This window comes from Chelonoidis abingdonii, chromosome 9 (assembly GCF_003597395.2).
Source record: "Chelonoidis abingdonii isolate Lonesome George chromosome 9, CheloAbing_2.0, whole genome shotgun sequence".
NCBI lineage: Eukaryota > Metazoa > Chordata > Testudines > Testudinidae > Chelonoidis > Chelonoidis abingdonii.
The window spans coordinates 3,465,106-3,484,674 of record NC_133777.1 but is presented as its reverse complement, the minus strand read 5'-3'; the positions used below and the strand labels follow the sequence as shown (position 1 = coordinate 3,484,674).

At 48.9% G+C, this 19,569-nt stretch overlaps 1 protein-coding gene across 1 annotated transcript in view; it reads left to right on the top strand.

Moving 5' to 3' along the window:
* The window catches only part of SYNGR3 (synaptogyrin 3), a 37,973-nt gene that overhangs the window by 5,928 nt on the left and 12,476 nt on the right, over positions 1–19,569 (top strand). The window contains exon 2 of the mRNA XM_032762775.2: positions 10,732–10,969. Within this exon, the coding sequence (XP_032618666.1) occupies positions 10,732–10,969 (238 nt within the window). The remainder of the gene's footprint in view (positions 1–10,731; positions 10,970–19,569) is intronic.

The window sequence follows — 19,569 nt, the reverse complement described above, 5'->3', positions numbered from 1 at the left end:
CAGAAGTTCTGGGTTCTATTTCCAGCAATCCTAGTTTACATCAGTTGAGCATTTAACCCCTTATCTCTTGGTGAGGTGCTGAGTGCCCTGAACTCAGACCCTTGGAGAATCAGGCCCCCTGTTACTCTCCTATTCCTCTTTATTGTTGCCATTTCTAGGGAAGTTCCCACCTCAGAATAGCTCAAGAGCATTTACAGGCAGGATGTGGCACCTCAGAGATACTTTATGCACTGCAAGATCCTTCAAGAGGGTCTATGGCTAAGACAACAGAGCAAAGATTTGACTCCAGACTCTGGCACAGAAGAGGCTGCTAGCCGATGCTGATGGCAATATGTTTAAGGGCACGTCTAACCAACTAATCAGCACATGAAAGGGACACATTGATGAACACATGACCAATTCCTGCTAAATTTATGTTTGTTATATGGCAACGATGTTGGCAAAAACTGATTGTCCATTCAAAGTTACTAATCTAGTAACGCAATTTGAGCACATGTCAAGCAGACTGCATTTCCAACTAGTGCTGACAGGAAAACGGGAATTTAGTAATAGTTTAAGCTCAGACACAAGGGAACTTCTGTATAATTCAATTACCAAGAAGTTATATTTAAATTATGTAAAGTTCTGCATGTAATCTACAAAATAAGGAAGTACAGAATTAATACAGAAAATCCAGAGGTCCTAAACCAAACAGTCACGTAGACCAGAAAAAATCCAGAAGTTAATATTCCACTAATAATACTTCGCATAAATATGGGACACGAAGGGGGAAGAAAAATCTTCTGACTCCCATCCCCTGCCATTCGTGTGGAGCACAGTGTAATACTGGGAAATGAAAGAACGGGTCTGCAATCAGATCTCCGCCAGGCAGGGCCCCAGAGGTGCTCATCATCTCACCGCTGCGTGCCTGTTGTTAATAAAACTGAATAGTAAGAGTCGAGGTGAGCGACCTGAGCACAAGACTGGAAGCCAGGAGCTCCTGGGCTCGAATCCCACTTCTGTGCCACTGTAGCCTTGAGTGAGTAATTTAAAAATCTGCACGGTGGGGCTACGGGACAAAGTTCACCTCTGTGCAGAGATCATAGGCTTTGCACTGGCTCTCTGCCTGTGGTTGAATTGCACCACTGACAGCAGACCTTGTCCCCCTCTGTTTCCATTTCCCCATCTGGAAATTGGGGATAATACCTAAGGGACTGAGGGCCAATGAATGTGTGTAAAAGCATGTGGAGGATGCAGAAGCCGTGTAGAAGAATGCATGTGCTGGGTACATGCTAGTTCACTCAGCAGACACATCCATGGGCTAAGTATCCCAGTGTTCTTACTTCGGCTATTGGCAGCCGAATGGCTGCACTGGCTGCATGGCCATTTGGGATATGGACGCTCTCTGTGCTGTGGGCAGCAGGGACTCTCCCAAGATGATGGGTATTATATTAATTAGAGTAGCTGTTATTTATTATCTGTGCCAGACACAAGCAGGGTGCTTGGCACTGCCCAATAAACCAAAGGAAAGACAGTCTGTGCCCCTAGGAATTTACAGTTGTGCACAGCAGGGTGCACTCTGAAAGCCAGAAGCGGGGAGAATTTAGGCCACAATTTTTCCAAAATGACTAGTGATTTCAGGTACCCAACCAGAAAGTGCTGAGCATCCATTCTGTGGAAACTAGGGCCTTTATGGTGTCTCAGGTTGGACATTTGATAATCACCAGGCAGGTTGGAAAATATCAGACTTTTTATTTTTTCTCCACATGGTTTTGATAATTCTCTGATGAACACTGTGGGCAAAGCGGCTGTTGGATTGAGCTGCTTGGGAAGGGCCAATTGTGTTTTGTCAGATTTTTGTTTGTTTATTTGTTTTTAATCATGTGATGGGGAGCTTTGTTTTTTTGAAAAACTTTTTCAACCAGTAGCTGGAAAATGAAAAAAACGTTGATTTTCTAAAATGATTTTTTTGGCAAAACCTTTTACCAAACCCTGAACTGTTTTACCTCGAATTTCAGTGTACATTTTCAGCCCAAATGAAGTTTTTCTGTGAAGAATTTTGGTTTTTGTTGGGGGAAAAAAGGTTTTGATGAGAACATTTCAGCCAGCTCCGCTTTTGGAGCATAACTTTCATATGCTTACACTTGAATTTGTCTTTTTAGCCATACGAGAGGAGCTGCAAGTGTCCCTAACAAAGTGCTGTCCGTGTTCCCTAGCATGAAATGAGCAACACCCAGGAACCGCTTGGATTCCTGGGAGATTGCTGATTGAGCTGGCGTGCAGGGAATATCACTTTTGATGCCTGAAATACAGCTGCAGTCTCCCCATCCTTTACTGCTGGTGCTCAGTGCACATCCCTGCACAAGGTAACCCTGAGGATACCCAGTCATGTACGGAATCTTGACGTAGATAGGAAGAGAGGAACTGAATGGATGATGTTGGAGAGTAGCCTCATCTGTGCCTGACTGTCTCCATAAACCATCCATCCCTGTGAAAGGACTAGCACAGAGGGCAGCAGCGAGACCGCCAGGGACTGGCTGAGTAGGTACTGGTCACATGTGTTCGGGCTAGTGCTTGCCATCTGCTTTAACACAGGCAGCCTGTTCTTCCGTACGTTAGATTTTGCAGAGGTTGCCAGCCCTGGAAGGTGAAGTCCTGCAGAATGAGTGCTGCCTGGCCAGCAATGTGCATGCTCTGCTTTGAGCAGGGGGTTGGACTAGATGACCTCCTGAGGTCCCTTCCAACCCTAATATTCTATGATTCTATGAAAATGGTGTTTATTTGTGTGTATGTGGGGAGTGGGGGCAGACACTGGACTCTTGGCCTTCTCTCATGGCCAGCAGTATGCAGGGACTGTGGCAGGGGTGAACTCCCTTAGGAGATTACAATCCAGGCCAGGAATCCTGATCCCCTCTCCCCTTTTGAGGCAGAACAGGCCCTGGGGCAGTGGGTGGTGTAGGGGGAAGCTTGCCCTGCCTCTGTCCTTGCTGTCCCTGGTTTGTGGGAGATTGAAGGCCTCCAGTCTTCTAGGCCATCGATCCAGCCCTTCACCAGTGCTAAACCCAAGGGGCATGGCACAGAATGGCACCCAGCGTCTCTTTTCTCTGCACAGCACCCTACTCGCTGATGGCGCTGGATGTAACTCTGAAATGATAACAACATGCTCATCGGCCACGCCTGGCCTACGTGGATGCCAATTAGTGCCAATTGAGCAGGTGGTTTCAGTGAGGAGGGCACTGATATTCTGGGTACTGGCTTGAGACACACCGAGGCCACGCCATCCGGGCCATCTGAGGTATGGGAGCAGCTGCAAGCAGCGTTCAATCAGCTCGCTCCTTCTGGTTGCTTGAAAGTCACTCCTGAGCGTCTCTGCTCATGAAGCTGGGGCTCATGGCAGAGCTCTGGATTTGCAGTGGGGGCTGTGGGGCTGAACTTGAGCTCCACGGTGCCGAGGCCTAGAGGCTCCATGACCAGGCACCCCCAGTGGAAAGTGAGTGGATTTCAGGGCAGAACACAACCTCTTTCCCCCAGAACTCAGCCATGCCTCCAGCCCCTCCACTCTGCGTGCCCCAGGTTTGCAGCCAGATGTGGCAAGAGTGTCGGTGGCAGGAGGCCAGTGCGGGTTCTCCTGGGAGGATTGTGCTGACTTGCAGCCCCATCATCCTTGGGGAGCCTCAGGGGGTGAATTTAGTACTTGTAAGTGGAGAGGCAGTGTGGTCTAGTGGATAGGACACTGCGCTGGGGGTCAGGAAGGCCGAGTTCCATTCCTGACTCTCTCACTGGATTGCTGTGTGGTCTTGGGCATTTCCCCTCTTATCTGTGAGGCTGTGAGCTGTCCCGGCTGACTCTTACTGTCTGAATATACAGCATCTACCCCAGGGAGGGCCTGAATTCATCTGGGGCTTGCCTGCTCCACCACAGATTTCCAAGTGTACAAATCACTTAGGCCCAGATCCTCAAAGGTATTTAGGCATGTAACTGCCACTGATTTCACTGGGACGTTGTTGCCTTAAATACCTTTGAGGATCTGAGCCTTAGTCTCTCTCCTATGTGTACCATGGGGATAATAATACCTCCCTCTCGGGGGGGCATGAGGATAAATATGTTAAAGGTTGTGAGGTGCTCAGGTATTCCAGTAACGCAATAGATAGATAGATAGTGAGGTGCTACGTAACAAATAATAACCATAAAGGTGAGGTGCTAAGCAGCTGTCCCTGCGCAGGCAGGTTCTTGAGGAATTCAAGCTGTAATTAGGAGACCACGCTGGTTAGAACTCATTAACCAAATGGTGAAAATAGCCCTGAATTGTTGTTATTATCTACCTGTTTGGGGGGGACAGTTTCAGGTGAAAACTCATATATTTTAAAAACACAGATCTCCTCCCCAGTGCTACTGGCCACATCCTGAGATGATTGAAACTGGAAGAGTTTTAAAAATGGGATTTACTTCTTTTGGATCCCTTTTCCCTCAGACAGTCATACATTCATCCTCAGTCAGTGTCCCTTTGGTGTATAGCGAGATAGTCAGACCCGTTCTCATGCGCTGTCATTATGGTGCGATGTCTGGGTCACAAAGGCTGCAGGGGAGGTCTATCTGTTTAAAAAAAACCACATTGTCCCTGGAATTGAAAGTAAATCAGTGAATTTTTTTAAATGATCTTGGGTAAAATTTCCAGAAGCACCTAAGTGACTTAGGAACCTGAATATTCAGAAGTAACTTAGGTACTTAGCCACATAAGCCTCGGGCTCCCAAGTCACTTTGGCACGTCTGAAAATTTTACCCGTTAGCATCGAACATTGCAGTCCAGTGCCCATTGGGAATCTTTCCGTTGATGCTGGATCAACCCTATACCTGCATGTTGGGCTGGATTTGACCAGAGGCCCTTTTAAAGTCCAGTAATAATACACTCCAGCATGCTCTGTTGCAGTGCAATAGCTGCATTTCTCAAGTGCTGGAGGGAGTCGTCATTTCACTGCCCCATACCAGGGCTGAATGGCTGTGGCTCTAAAAGCTCACGACAGCTTGCTTGCAGAGTTGTGCACTGGGCATATTATACACTGAGCAGACATGTCTCATTTTAAGCAGACAGTTCGTAACACGCTAAAACTCCAGGAGCTATGATTAGACAGTTAATAGCATGAAGGAGAAATCCAGGTTGTTATTCCTGGAAGGACTGAGTAGGACAGTAGAGTGAGATGCTAGGCACACTGCACTATCCGCTGACCTGCCAGCAAAATAATCCTGTGAAATCAGATGTTCTCAATTATTCATGCTGTCCAGGCTCACATTATTTTTGTCAGGGCCTGTTTTTTTAAATACTGCTGGTATTTCTGAAGGCAACCAACAACTTTACATTATTTATGAACAGATTTTTACAAATGCTGAGATTACAGCTGTTGCCAATGCAGAGCAAGAATTATGATTGCTTGGGATTTTCTTTCAACACAGCATATTTGTGTTTGCGTGGTGGCATTCCTATCTCACTGTGAGAACGGAATGCTCCATAAAGGAGATTGCTATCTGGGCAGTATGTGCAAGTAAAAGCGAATGAGGCAGGCTGCCATAGACTTAAAGGCTGACGCTCAGAGTCAAGGTAGGTAGGGCTGCGGTTGGAGCGGGGAGCAGTGGAGATTGATTGAGCAGGAAGAGCAGGGAAAGCTCAGGGAGCAGGATCTGATCATCTCTCACATGACAGAGAATGGAGGAGAACAAGGAGGGGCAAGGCGGACCTGCTGGTTTATAGCCTGAGCCAAAACTGCAGGCCCAGACACCCCTAGGTTTTGAGGGGTTGAGAAACTGCTTGTGAATTGTGCAGCTGGCTGTTCTCTGTTTTTTCCCACAATGCGCAGTCAACCTGTGGAACTCCTTGCCAGAGGATGTTGTGAAGGCCAAAACCATAACAGGGTTCAAAAAAGAACTAGATAAGTTCATGGAGGGTAGGTCCATCAATGGCTATTAGCCAGGATGGGCAGGGATGGTGTCCCTAGCCTCTGTTTGCCAGAAGTTGGAAATGGGCAATGGGATGGATCACTTGATGATTCCCTGTTCTGTTCATTCCCTCTGGGGCACCTGGCACTGGCCATTCTCGGTAGACAGGATACTGGGATAGATGGACCTTTGGTCTGACCCAGTATGGCCGTTCTTATGTTCTTACAATCTGTGCTGTGGGCTGAACCAAACAACCCAAATGTGCTGAGGATTAAGACTCAGATCCAAAGTTCACAATCCCACCTCTGATTTTAAGTCATGCTTCCCCGGGAGGATGTGATTTGAGGTAACTGAATCGTTGTTTGGGGGTATGGGGGATCTGAACAGCAGCATATGCTCTCAGCTTCCACTCTTGGCGATTCCTGACACACACACCCCTGGCCAGCTGGAGACCAGCGACAGGAGAACCTGATCCCATCAGTAGATCAGACCCAACAAGACAGGAGCCCTGGGGTGAGCAGTGGGGAGGCAGGGTTGACGGTGGCGTGAGGGGTCTCATTCGCTCAGGGGGCCGGAGCAGGAGCTGAGAGGGAGATGGAGCTCACGTTGGGGTGGAGCATTGTGAGAAGAGCTGAAGAACAAGGGTTCATACCACGTTTCCCTGTTGCCACGGAGCTTATCAAGGGGCGTATGAGATGATGGACTTTCAGAGTTGTGCAGAAGCACAGGGAGGAAGCTTCATGCCTGAGTTGTTAGGGGGATGATAACTCAGTCACCTCTCTACAAGGAGTAACTGTCATGCCCCTGGTGTGCTTTGCCCTGAGCCCTCAGTTATTCACCTGCCTATCGAAAGCATAGCTCTTTGGCCTATCGTTGCTGGGGCTTGTACAGAGTTCTGACCAGCCTCACAGGGGCCACCAGGTCATCTGAAAAGCAGGCAGCCAGGAACCTGTATGTCCATCTCCTGTAAGTCTTACAGGGCGTGGGAAGCATCTCACCCAGACAGATGGATTGAGGCTGTGAAGACAGGCCCTGACCCTGGGTCAGGGCTGGATTGTTGAGGAATGGGACTGCTTGCATTCCTGGGTACCAAAATCTCACATGACTTCTTTGTGTCACAACACTGAGGCATGATGCAATGGCCTTTACCCTCAGCATCATAGCTACATTTCCATGAAGCATCATCACGCTGCCGTGCAGCTTCCTGACACAGTTGCCAGGACATAAATGACACAACGTCCCTTTGGGATGCACTGGAGAGCGGCACACACCCGAGGCAAACAGGCCATGGCCATGGTGTGTCCTGAATTTAAAGAACAAGCAGTTAAATCAACCTGCCACCATTAGTTGAGCTCTGAGATTAATTTAAAAATCCAAACCAATCCACCAGCCCTGTTTCCACAGCAGGGAAGCTGGGGTTCTGATCCATTTGAAGTAGGGGAACGGGATGGTCTAGTGCATTCTTCACATCCTCTACTAGCCTGCACATCCAGGGCTTGATCCTGTGTTCACGGAAGTCAGGGGCAAAGCATCCATGACAGTTCAGGATGCTACCGTGTGTGTGAATAGTGCCCTTTCTCAAGAGGTGATTTTTGCTGGTACTAGCCATTGTTTATTTCAGCTTGCACCTTCTTTAGGAAAAAACCCACCAACGTTATCACGTCACTCCCCTGCACAGGCTGCTGGGATGGCTTCAGACCCACTTCTTTCCTGTCACCTCCAGTTTGAGGGAGATTAATGGAGACCTTCTGAGACCTGCCCGCTAACGAGATGCTCGTGTTCGTGACGAGCTTCCGAAAGAACAAGCTCTGTCCCAGTTTAAAGCACATCCAGGAAAGGGCCCTCTTGTGAGGTGGGAATAGAGGGAGAAGGTGGAATGAACACAGTCACCGGGGTTCTCTAGGCAGTTGGCTAATAATTAAATGCCTGATTTTTGTTCTCATTTCCCCCCCGTTTTGCTCTGCTGGAACTGCATTAGCTGCATTGGAGTTAGACCTGATTTCTGCTGGCACCATCCTGAGTTAAGGACTGCTGGCTTCGGCCCGACGTTAGGACCCGATCCTGTAACCGTGACTCAAACTGTGAGGCTCGTCTTGTTTGCCCAGGCGCTTGAAAATTGGGATTATAATTATTAGGGTGGAAAATGGTCAGAGGGGGAGGGGGATTTATGGTGGGTTATCTTCTGTTGCTGTGTTTTTAAATGGTGTCAAGTGTGCCTAGAACATATGGGTGGGTAACAATGTGAGTATTTCCCCAATAAATGGAGATAAGCAGCCCTTCCTCACATGAGTAGCCCCACTGACTCCTGAGAGTATTCGCTGCAGGACTGGACCCTTATTAATTTCTTCATCAAGTGTGTGTGTCCAAGGGCAGAATTTTGTGCTTGGTGTGTTACCAGCAGCTCATTAGGGAAAGCAAGGGAGATTCAACCCCGCACAACAGGGGAGAGAGGAAAATGCAAAAGAAAAGGAGAAAGTTAGAATCAGGGGACTGGGAATGAGGACTCCTGGGTTCTCAACTCTGCCACTGACTCCACGTGTGAACTTCAGCAAGTCATTGCACTGCTCTGTGCCTCAGTTTCCCTCCTTACGAGGAGTCGTGAGTCAGTGGGACAGAACTGAATGTTGCCGTGGGACAGTGTCATACAACAGCAAAAAAACCAACTAACCAACCAACCCCGTAACAGATGTTAGTCCTGTCACTTAGTCCAGCGTTGAGCGCAGTGTAAGATCCTGGATGGAACAGAATAGGATTTGTGGTAGGTGGGTTGATTGGTTTGCTATCTGACTGCTATCAGGCTGCTATCTGAAAGCTGCTCCGAGGTTTAGAGTGTTGGATCAGTCATGCGGGAGCTGGGTAGGGGGTCAGAGTGCAGGCGAAGCGGTCAAAGGGGCATGCTATTATCATGGTCAGCTACTTTATAATATGTCATTGGTACCAGAAAGGCCACCAGGCCAACAGCTGCAGCATCAGTAGTCGCCCTCGTAGAAGCTAGGGAATTTGAGCCACGACAGACCAGGAGCCTTGGAGTTGCCTTTGCTCTCAAGTTAAGCTCCCTGTCTCTGCCTCCTGCTGCATCCTTATGAGCCAGCGGGGCACTGAAACAGACAAAGATCCTGCGCATTGGCAGTGACGAGACAAGATCAGAGATTCACAGCTTGAATGAGGGGCACTGGCAGGCCTTGCTTTGCTCTCCACTGGCAGCATTTAAATTGAAACCACAGTACAGTGCTGTGTGGGCAAAGACAGGCGAGGCTCTGAAGTGCCTTATAATGGAGTCGGCCCCGTGGATACACCTTGTTTCTTTGTTGTCATGTGTCGGGTACCCCTAACGTGCAGCAGACAGCAGTCACCAGTGGTGTCCACACACAAATGGCTTGCTACACACTTAGGCCGCAGTGCTTTCCTGCCTGCCAGGACAGGAGTGTGGCCTGAAATCTGCAGGGATTCGGGGCATCTGCACGAGGGCAGGGGTTTCTGCACTATTCTCCTGGGCCCCAGTTGTCTTCTGGGATGGGAGCGTAACTCCTGGAGGAGTCATTGCTTATCTGGCAGTACCTGCCTCGTGCTGTTCTAGGTGGAAAGTGTGGAGCCAGAAAATGCAGAAGCTAATGCAGCAATGAGCAGTACTGATGTCAGTGGGGAAGAACGCAGGAATCTGGCAGGCTCAAAGTGAGTCATGCTTTGTAGAGTAGCCAACTCTAGCTCCATCCCCAGACCCCATCCAGCCGCGTCCTACCCCATCTTGCAGAGACCCAACCCTGAACAGGTTGGGTGAAATTAACCCTGTGCAGAAGGTGTGAGACTTAAGTGGTGCATAGGGCTTTTTGCTGGTTCTCTTCCCCCTTATGTGCTCTATCCCCATACAAGAAATCATCTGTGTCCTTGAAAGCCTTGCAGTGACCCTAGTGTGTCTGCTGAGAAGGGGAAGGGCTTGGACAGCAGGAGAAATGGCTTTTTAAAAGTAATTCCTCAGTGAAGGTCATTGCAAAGGAGTTTGATCCTGGGTAGATTCGAGCAGAGCAGAAGGCACCATGCAAGCTGTCCCCTCTACCCCGAAGCTGTGCTGTCCCGCATCAGTCCTGATCTGTCACACCCCCATTATCCTGTTCCAGGGCCTCTCCCGAGCAGCACCTGCCAATCCCGCAGCAGCTTTGCAAGCCACGCTGTTAGGGATCAGAGGGAGGCCAGCAAACCTGTCTCACTTTTGTCTTTCAGCTGGTTGCAAGCCAGGTCCCCAGATACAGATTTGTCCCCTTGTGGTCTCCAGCCCCAGCAGTGCTGAGCATAACATTGACCAGTGCTTCACTTAGGGCATGACCATGACTCTCCTTCCTGGCAGCACCTGAGCTTCCCTTGGGCTTTGCCTGCCTGTTTCCCTCTCATCTCCACCCTACGCATTTAGGCTTTTTCAGGAGCAATGTGTTAGGCAACTCAATTGTTCTCTGTAACTTCATTTCTCTCTGGTCCCTAGTGACTCAAGGCGGTTTATCGAGCGCAGCCTGACAGCTGAGAGTGATGCAGGCAAAAAGGCTGTGCTTGGACCTGGGTGATCTCTCTGCCTAGTGTGGATCGAGAAGAACGTCCCCTAAAATGCATTGCAAACCGATTCACTGCAAAGCAAAGGCGAAATCGCTATGATGGAGGAACTGGGAATCCTTCATCAGCCTGTTGTTTTTAAGCCACCAACCAGGCAAGCGTAGGGATCCCTCTAATGAGTGCCACGTTGCCATGGAATCAAATGGAAGACTGAGTCCAATTATCTCACTGTTAGAAAACAGAGTTCAGTGTAAACAGCTGCCAGTTGTGCTTTCCCCTTCCTAGGTCTTCTCCATCGTGGTGTTTGGCTCCATCGTCAACGAGGGCTACGTCAACGATGAGAAGGAGGCAGAACTCAGGTGCGTCTTCAAAAAGAACGAGGATGCCTGCAACTATGGCATTGCCATCGGCATCATTGCCTTCTTCGCCTGCATCTTCTTCTTCATCGTCGACCTCTACTTCCAGCAGATCAGCAGCGTGAAGGACCGGAAACGGGTTGTCCTGCTGGACCTGGGGTTTTCAGGTATGCCATTGGCTGGGCTGTGTTGGCACTGGAGGTTGCCCAGGCCTGGATTAAGGCAATCCGAGGCACTAGGCACACCAACATATGGGGGCCCCACTTTGCTCTGCCCCTCAATTGAAGTGGTAAGGGCAGCAGTATGGGGTCCCATTTTCTCCCTCTGGCAGGGACAACAGGATCCCCTACCCTGTGAAGCAGTAAGGATGGCTGCAAGTCTCTGTGATTAGCTCAGCAGTCAAAGTCTATCTGCTTGGGTGGATGGGCCATGTCTACTGGATTCTGCCCCTGCCATTCACAGCCCTCTGCTGGGTGGAATTGGTGAGGCCCCCTGGAGCAATGGATCTAAGAGTTAATTCTCTTTTGAGACACATTGGGAGGTTCACTCCTTTCAGAGCTATTGTTTCAAGCTCTCTGCAGACTCAGGCAGATGTTTCTGGGTCATGCTTTCAAGCTTCCCTCCCCCCACAACCATAAGGGTTAGAGACTTACTTTTTTTTAATACAAACTGAGAATCTGATATAATCACCTGACTCCAGGAGCCAGAGGCTATGATGTTTACTATAGCTGGGTCCTTTGCTGGAAGACTTACAGTGTCAGACCTTTCTCCTGTAATCAAAGGCAAAAGTCCAAATGACCTAAATGAGAGTGGACCAGGCACATGAGCTGTAGGTGGTAGCTGGATCCATTGAGCCAGCAGGATCATCCTGAGCTCAGCCCATCAGGAAGCTGCATTTGGCCTGAGGTTCTGGATTTCCAGCCCTCATGTTTTAAAAGTCTGAGGGTGATTTTTCCAGCACCAGGGAGCTTGCAACTGTCTGATTCCAAATGAAAGCACCTGTCAGTGCATTGTCACATCACCATCAGTGTCTGTTGTAAAGAATGAAAAGTGCCAGGAAGAACACTCCAGAGAGGTGTGGGAGGGAATATTCTGTACCCACAGTAGCTAGAAATATACCGTAAAGACTCAGAAAGCTAGTGTACAACGCTTAGGGAGGGTGAGAGTTACAATGTCCCCTAAGGGATTTAGATGCCTAGAGTTCATTCGTTTGAGTGGGAATTGAGCATCCAAATAAATACCTTAGGCTGCTTTGAAAATCTCAGTGTCAAGGTCTGTCTCTCTCCACCATCTTGTACCTTGTATAGCCATTTACTCTGTGCAAGGTGTGTGTAAAATGCTGCCCTTCTGATTCAAGGCCTCATTCTTCCCTCACTTACGCCAGTCTCCTTAGGTGTATAACCTGTGTGATCGCTGGGTTTCTGCCACTGACAGCTCCGATCCTGCAGCCCTTGTGTGTGCACACCTCCCATTGATTTCCAAGGGAATCACTCGGAGAGAGGCCTGGCAGAATTTGTTTTTTAATTTCTTATCATTTCAACAGACAATATTTATGTTTATTTTTATGCGTTTCTTTCCATTTGTAATCGATTGAAATGTTCAGTTTGGGAAAATTACGGGGGGATCAGACAATTATTTAATGACGATCAAAGTTGAGGTTCAAAAAGCTAAAGTTTTGTCACTGTTAAAACACAAATTATCAACACAACATGTCAAACTATACACAAGTAAGTATCTTTAAAGTCAGCTTTAATGAGTTTTCAAGCAGCATTTTTCTGACTTGGCCTATCCATACATTTCGATTATTATTGATGGAAATGTTCTTTTGTTGGTTTGTGTGTTTATGGTGAAATTGACGTTTACCCACTAATTACTGATAAAAATCTTATCCTTTCAAGCCTACTCCTGGGGGAAAGCCACAGGGTTGGTTCTAAAGTCTTTATACTGGTGTATGTTGGTTGCAATCCAATGCACAGGGATCATGTGAAAAGACATTTTGCTAGGAAGCAGCTGAAGGTTTGGGGATGTAGCTCTGTAGATGTCAATGGGTGTAAATTACCCCCATTTCACCCTTTTTGTGTTTTCTGGGTATGGATTGCAAAGAGGTTAATTTTTCCTGGAGAGAAATCTTACCCCCCCACGAACGCCTACAGTGGAAAATAAGCCACTTTGTACCTCCTAAACAAACCCCTTAAATGTAGGTCATGTGACTTTAGGGCTTGTGAGGGACACAGCATTAAGTATCAGTGAGAGATTTGAAACCATCCAGCAGCACCAGTGTGCTTTGCCCTGCCTGGAGGTTGCTTTCATTGTGTGCAAGCAAACAGTAATAATCACCATGGCTGTGAGCATTGGGGCATCTGAGCGCCTGGGATGTTGACGAGAAGCAGGAGCGTAGAAGCAGGGTGTGGAACAGCAATCATCGGGCCAAGCTTGGATCTCACTTACATGGGAGTGAATCCGGAATCACTCCGCTAAAGCCAGCAGAGAAGCCGCTCTGGGTTTAGCTGACGAAAGTGCAAGCAGAATCGGGGGTTGCTTGTCACAGGATCCAGTGTAAATTAAAGCATTCCCTGTTTAGAGCCTGGGTCTTCAAGTCAAAACTTCTGCTGAACTTCCCTAAACGAGAGCTACTGTGTCAGGCCTATTAAGCAAAGAGCGCACATAGTTGTGAGATCAGTGGGGCGTGGAGCTTAGTGAGGTCCTGGAGATCAGAGATAGCTCAGGCCTGTTACACAGTCTGCTCCATCTGTTTGAAAGCCAGGGCAGGAATGTCCCCTGTAGTGGTTTGTCCAGGCTGTTTCTACATGGCCCAAATCAGAGGTTTCCAAAAGCTGTCCGTGGGCCACTGCTGCTGCTCAGAGAATTTGCTGGTGGTCTGTGCAGAACTAACTGGTCTCTTGGTCTTGGCTTCTCTGTCCATTTCCAGCTGCTAAATCACATTGCTGGAAACCCAGGAATACATTTACCCAGTTTGATTTTTCCTTGTAAGCAACTGCTGTCGTCACTACAGGGATGTTTTTTAGTCATCAGTGGTAGATGCAGTGATCCATGAGGCCACCGGTGGGAAGGGGGGTGAGGTGATCACTGGAGGGGAGGGGTCCACAAGATCACCATTGGGAGAGCCGGTGAACCATGAAGTGAGATGAGGTAACCCAACAGGTGACCAGTGGGAAGTGAGGTGATCCATGAGGTGAGCAATGTGGGGACAAGTGATTCATGAGATCACCAAGGGGAGGGGAGTTGTCCATGAGATGATTAAAGTGGAGTTACCCCATGAAAAAAGTTTGTGAAGCTCTATCCTAAGTGATGGGGATTTAACCTCCTTTCTTGGGAGACTTTTACATGGCAGATCTGCAAACCCTATGTGGACACTAGAAGTAGAAGTATAAGATGATGCAGGAAAGTGTACTCACTTGTACCTATCTGAGGCGTTTTTCTATTGTGCCCATCATCTTGGTCCCTAGACACTTGTTTCTTCAGAGCCACCACAAAATGGGATCTCCTGTTCGTGATCAGTAAGACTACGATTATGTCACGGAGATCATGGAATCTGTGACTTCCATTGACCTCCGTGACATTTTCTGCCCTGGGGCTGGAGCTCCCAGCCAGCCTCGCCCTCGCAACTCCCAGCCCCCAACCTGGTGGGGGGACCCCACAGCTGCCCAGCCACGGCACGGGGCTGGCAGAACTGCAGCTGTCCAGCTGCAGTGAGCAGGTGTGGGGACTCCCCGCAGCTGGCCAACCACGGCGGTGGATCCCCTGCAGCTGGGACTCCCCGCACTGCCCAGCCGCAGCCGCGCAGTGGCTGGGGAACTCTGCAGCTTCCAGATACTTTTTACCAGGTTCGTATATTCTCTGTCTCCACTTCTCTAAACTGATTGCTGCCCAAGCATTGTTTACACATAGTACTGCACTCCTACACCCCACCCCATTCCCCCAGACACGCACAGATAAGTGGCAGGCAGTTAGTTGCTTTTATAACCAACATGTGAACAAACAGGTTTCACAGCAGAGACTGAAAAAAGTGCTTCATTGTACTGGAGCTTGCAGCCTCTTTTGTCTCACCGATCAAAGACTGTCATATCCACTTGTGCTCTGACAGGCCTTGGGCATGAAACCTGCCATTGGCAGCCGGTGAGCTGAGCAGAGCTGGACTATATGACACGCCATGAAAGCTCTAAAATTCAGTTACGTTTTTTAAACATCTCCAGATTAATCTGTCACAGTCCAGGGCAGCTGCACCTGTATTTCCCCTCCGTAGTCCAGCCAGAATGATGAGGATTGGTAATAACAGCAAAGAGTCCTGTGGCACCTTATAGACTAACAGACGTATTGGAGCATGAGCTTTTGTGGGTGAATACCCACTTCATCAGATGCATGTCATCCGACGAAGTGGATATTCGCCCATGAAAGCTCGTTCTCCAATACGTCAGTTAGTCTATAAGGTGCCACAGGATGATTTGCTGCTTTTACAGATCCAGACTAACACGGCTACCCCTCTGATACTTGAGGATTGGTAATGAAAATCTGTCACATACCCACTCCCCAGCCGTTGCCTTTCTGGGTGGAGACCGGCATCTCTCTCACCCTTCTGACCAGCGTATTCCCAGACTGCACAGATCCCTGCCTTCACTGTGTATTTCCCAGCACAGCCAGGTAGCCCAGAAACACCTGCTGGCTTTCTCTTCAGAGACACGTTAACAGGTGTAATTGCTACAGTTATAAGGTATCACATGGCACTTCCTGTGCACGCCTGCTTTATTCTTAAGGTAAAAAGCTTTATAGAGAAACCATATTAAAAACAATAGAAGAACCTACATGCCTGCTAACAGACTTATCAGAGTTAACTCCACCCCCTAGCATGGATTCTGGCAGGCTCAATCCATCCAACCCATGGAGCGCTGTGTGGAGCAGGGCTCCTGTCTGTTTGCTGGATCAGGAAGGAAGCCCTGAGGCAGTTTAAAACCAGGCTATTTCTCCTTTTTTGGTCTGTTGGGCCCTGGAGAATCTAGTTGGAACTAATCTGCATACCTCTCCTGGCGGGTGGCTTCAGCAGGTTAATAGCAGAGGAAGAACATTAGCATGACCTCTCCTCACTTGAGAACGTGCATACCGCGTCACAGTAACACGTGCACGATTGGATTTTTTAATCCAATGAACCCCAAAGATGTTAAAACTAATTCATGAAGGGTTAACCTCATTCCATAAAGCTCATTCAGGATGTAGAAAGAAGTTGTCGGTGTGTCACTTAGTCCACTGGAGACTTTACAGCCTGCCCCCTCTAATACCTAGACTTTCATTTTTTTTTTACCTTATGAGGATGGGTTTCTTGTTTCCCTTTGGATTGTTGCTGCTGCTTGCCCTGTTCTTTCCGTGTGTAATGTTTGCATTGTTATTTGGTTTGATTCCAAACAATGAAAATGCACCTGGAAAGTGACCAAAACAAAAATACAAATACAAGAAGGAATAGATGCGTAGATACTTGGACGAAATGGTTTTGCGTCGAAGGATGCCGTTTTGTCGACATCAAAACGTTCCATGAAGATGTATCAATTTAGATGAAAGTTTCTCATGTCCAGGATGAACCTTCTGGGAGGTGAGCGAGAGCACCTGATCTCTGTAATCTGAAAACCGGCCTTTTGACACTATTCCACTTAAGGACAACCTGCCAAAGGTTTGGTTTATATCCCAGTGCGGAACGAAACCAACTTCCAAATTTGTCACAAAACAACATTGTCGTCCTCTGGCCAGCTCTAATTATGAGGCATGTCCTCAGCTCCGTTCTGTCAGTGGAGCTACACCGGTGTATGCCAGCTGAGACTCTAGCCTTGTGTGGGTGCGTGCGACTGCGTACATATGTGTATGTTTGTAGACACACCGACACAAAATATAATTGCCCTTGTGACTCAAAAGGAAGGACAGTTTACGGTCTATGATGGTTGGAAGAAAGGGTTAGTAGCCAGGAAAGAGTTAACCCAGGAGGTTTCTCACACTGGATGAAGACTGGCCATTCAGTCTATGGTAGACCTGGAATGCTTGTCCCAGCTTGGGGCCATTGCAATGTAGCTCTCTTGGCTCAGGGCCCTCCCTCCTTGTGAGATCTCAGAGCCCAGGCTCCAGCCCGAGCAGCAATGCCTACACAGCTGTTTTGAGAGCTGTAGCGCAAACCTGTGGACCCAAGCTGGGAGCTTGGTGTTGCGGGCAGTGCAGACATACCAAGCTTGGTTGTTATTGGAAAGGGACAGAGAATTTTGACACTCGAATCCCTCTGACAGTTTGGTGGAATATTGTATTGTGGCCCAAGCAGCAAAGACACTGAAGCTATACAGATCAGCATTTGCTGCTTTCTCTTCCATCTGCTCTTACAGCTGCTCCCGTAGAAGTGAGCTTGTTTAAAACCAGGCTGTAATTATGGCGGTAACATCTCTTCCCTGATGTTTGCACTCTGATGTCTGCAGATCCCAAAACTATAATTATCCACTGACTTTTACAGTTCGTCTTAGCACCTTCCTTTTCTTCATCATGCTGTGGTCCACAATGGATATTTCGGGCTGCTTACAGGTCGGGGAGCAGAACCAGCCCTGTCAGACACTAGCAGCAGGGGAATGCCTGGCCTCTGACATGTCCGTCTGTATGTGTGTCCCCATCCCATCCCAGCGGCTTCCCCAGCCCTCCTGCTGCTGAGCTTTTTGGAGGGAAATTTCAAACTTGATTTCAGATTTCTGACTAACCCTGTGGCTCAGTCAAGTGTCCGTCTAATTCCCAGCTGTGTTCCAGGGCTGCATTTGCCCTTGGGGGGAGATTGTCCCCTCAGCTTTGCTTCCCCTTTGGAGGCATTTGCAACTGCTTAGGCTAGTGAGCTAGGCCAGGCAGGATTAGAAAAACTCATTCCAGGGACAAGCAGCCCCCACGTCCGTCCTCTCCAGAGGGACGGCGACACCAGATGGAAGATCTTCATGCCTGAGCCCCTAGAGCCTGCACCAGCTGGCATGCTTCTCGCCGCAGAGCTCAGCTCCTCTGGGAAAATGGACACAGCGTGGATGGAGACTGCAGTCAGGGGCCTTTGGGCCCAGCTCTCTCCTCTAACAGACCTCCCAAGGGATCCCTGCTGATATCCGAGGCTGGCCCTCCAGGGGAAACCGACCTGTCGGACCCATGTGGCTCCCATACAGTAGAGAGAGCTAGAGCTGCTGGGGAGCCTGTCCCTTGTCCCAGCTCAGCTCCTTCCTTGAGAGAGCCAGAAGGGGCCAATGTAGGGGAGGAGAGACGATGTGTCTGGTCTCTGATGGCAGGGGGATGGCTAGCCACTGGAAATATTTCCAGAGCAATCTCCAAGCTCCGTTCCTCTGACCCACCTCGGAGCCGAATCATGGGGGCAAATGCCAAGGGGGAAGTAAGCGAGTAAATAAAATCAGTGCGCGGCGTGGCGGATCAGTGTGGGAAGGAGCAGGTCACAGACCTGTGCTGATTCCTCTGGGCGTGCGCACACACACAAAGAGGGAATTCCTCCTCCAGAGAGGAGGAGGGCCAGCTCAGGGAGCAAATAATGAAAAAATATATACTGAAAACGAACAAGGAATGTCAGAGCATAGCCTCCTCCCAGCAGAGTGCTGAGGACTGGGAAACGACACTTCAGACGTCCACAGCGGCCCTGGACACACTCTTGCTCTATTTCCCTTCTTGCGCTCCCTGGGGAGATGGAATAGTGGGATGGGGATTTCCTGCCACTCTGAAGAGAATGGGTTGTCGGCCCCAGCTGCCCAGGTGACGTCTTAATGTCCGTGTTATTGTTCCCAGCTTCTGCAGCAGCCTCCCATGCCTTGCCACCACCTCTTCCCCACAGCAGCTATCCAGGGTTCCAAGTGGCTATTTGGGGGAAGTGATTATCACCCTTAGGGACCCCAACAAGAATCACCAATAAACAGATCCTGCTGGTCGGTGCACAATCTATAGTTCAACCAACCACCACATCAAACCAGTGAAATGGCCTCCAGTACCTCCGGGCAGGCCTCCCGGTGATGGTGTAAGAGTGTCAACCCTTATTCCCCACCCCCCAGGTCAGAGAGCATGACCTTGGAACCTCATTTGGCCCTTGGCAGCGCTCTCCAGACGGAACCCCTGCAGAGGTTGTCACTGTCTCTCCTCTCCACCTGTAGAGATGTCCCAGTAGCTACAATCTCCAATCACATTAGCTTTTGAAGCTGAGCTGTTTCTTTGATGAGCCCCACTGCTGTACTTTGAATTCAGACTGAGGGTCCTCCCAGCCCAAAGTAAATTCAGGTAGTCGTCTTCTGTCTGTTAAGCATCGAAGTCCAGTCCTTAGGAATATTGACAACCTGGCAGAGAAGGTCTGTCTCTTGCATTGAGAGCAGCCCCAGAGCCATCAAGACATAGATTCACCAAGTTCTCCATCTTGGTCATCCAATCTTAGCCAGTGCCATTGTTCTGGCAGAAGTCTCCTTCAAGCCTCAATGTCCAGGGGAAGAGGGAGGAGATATAACATACCTTGTTTTCACTGTCCATATTTCAAGGATGATCCTACTTCTCACCCTGGAGGCACCGCTGTGAAACCCCCATTGTAACAAATCTGTGGCCCTTAGCACGATGAAGAATAGGAAAATGTCTCTGGTTTTACCTGGGAATTTCCTTTCTTTGAGTAATAAGGTCCACAGACCTTGCCCACCCTGGAGACAAATGAATCATACAGAAGCAGGGGAGACTTGACAGCTGAAGATTTGGATTTGTTTGGTAAGGGGGAGTTTTC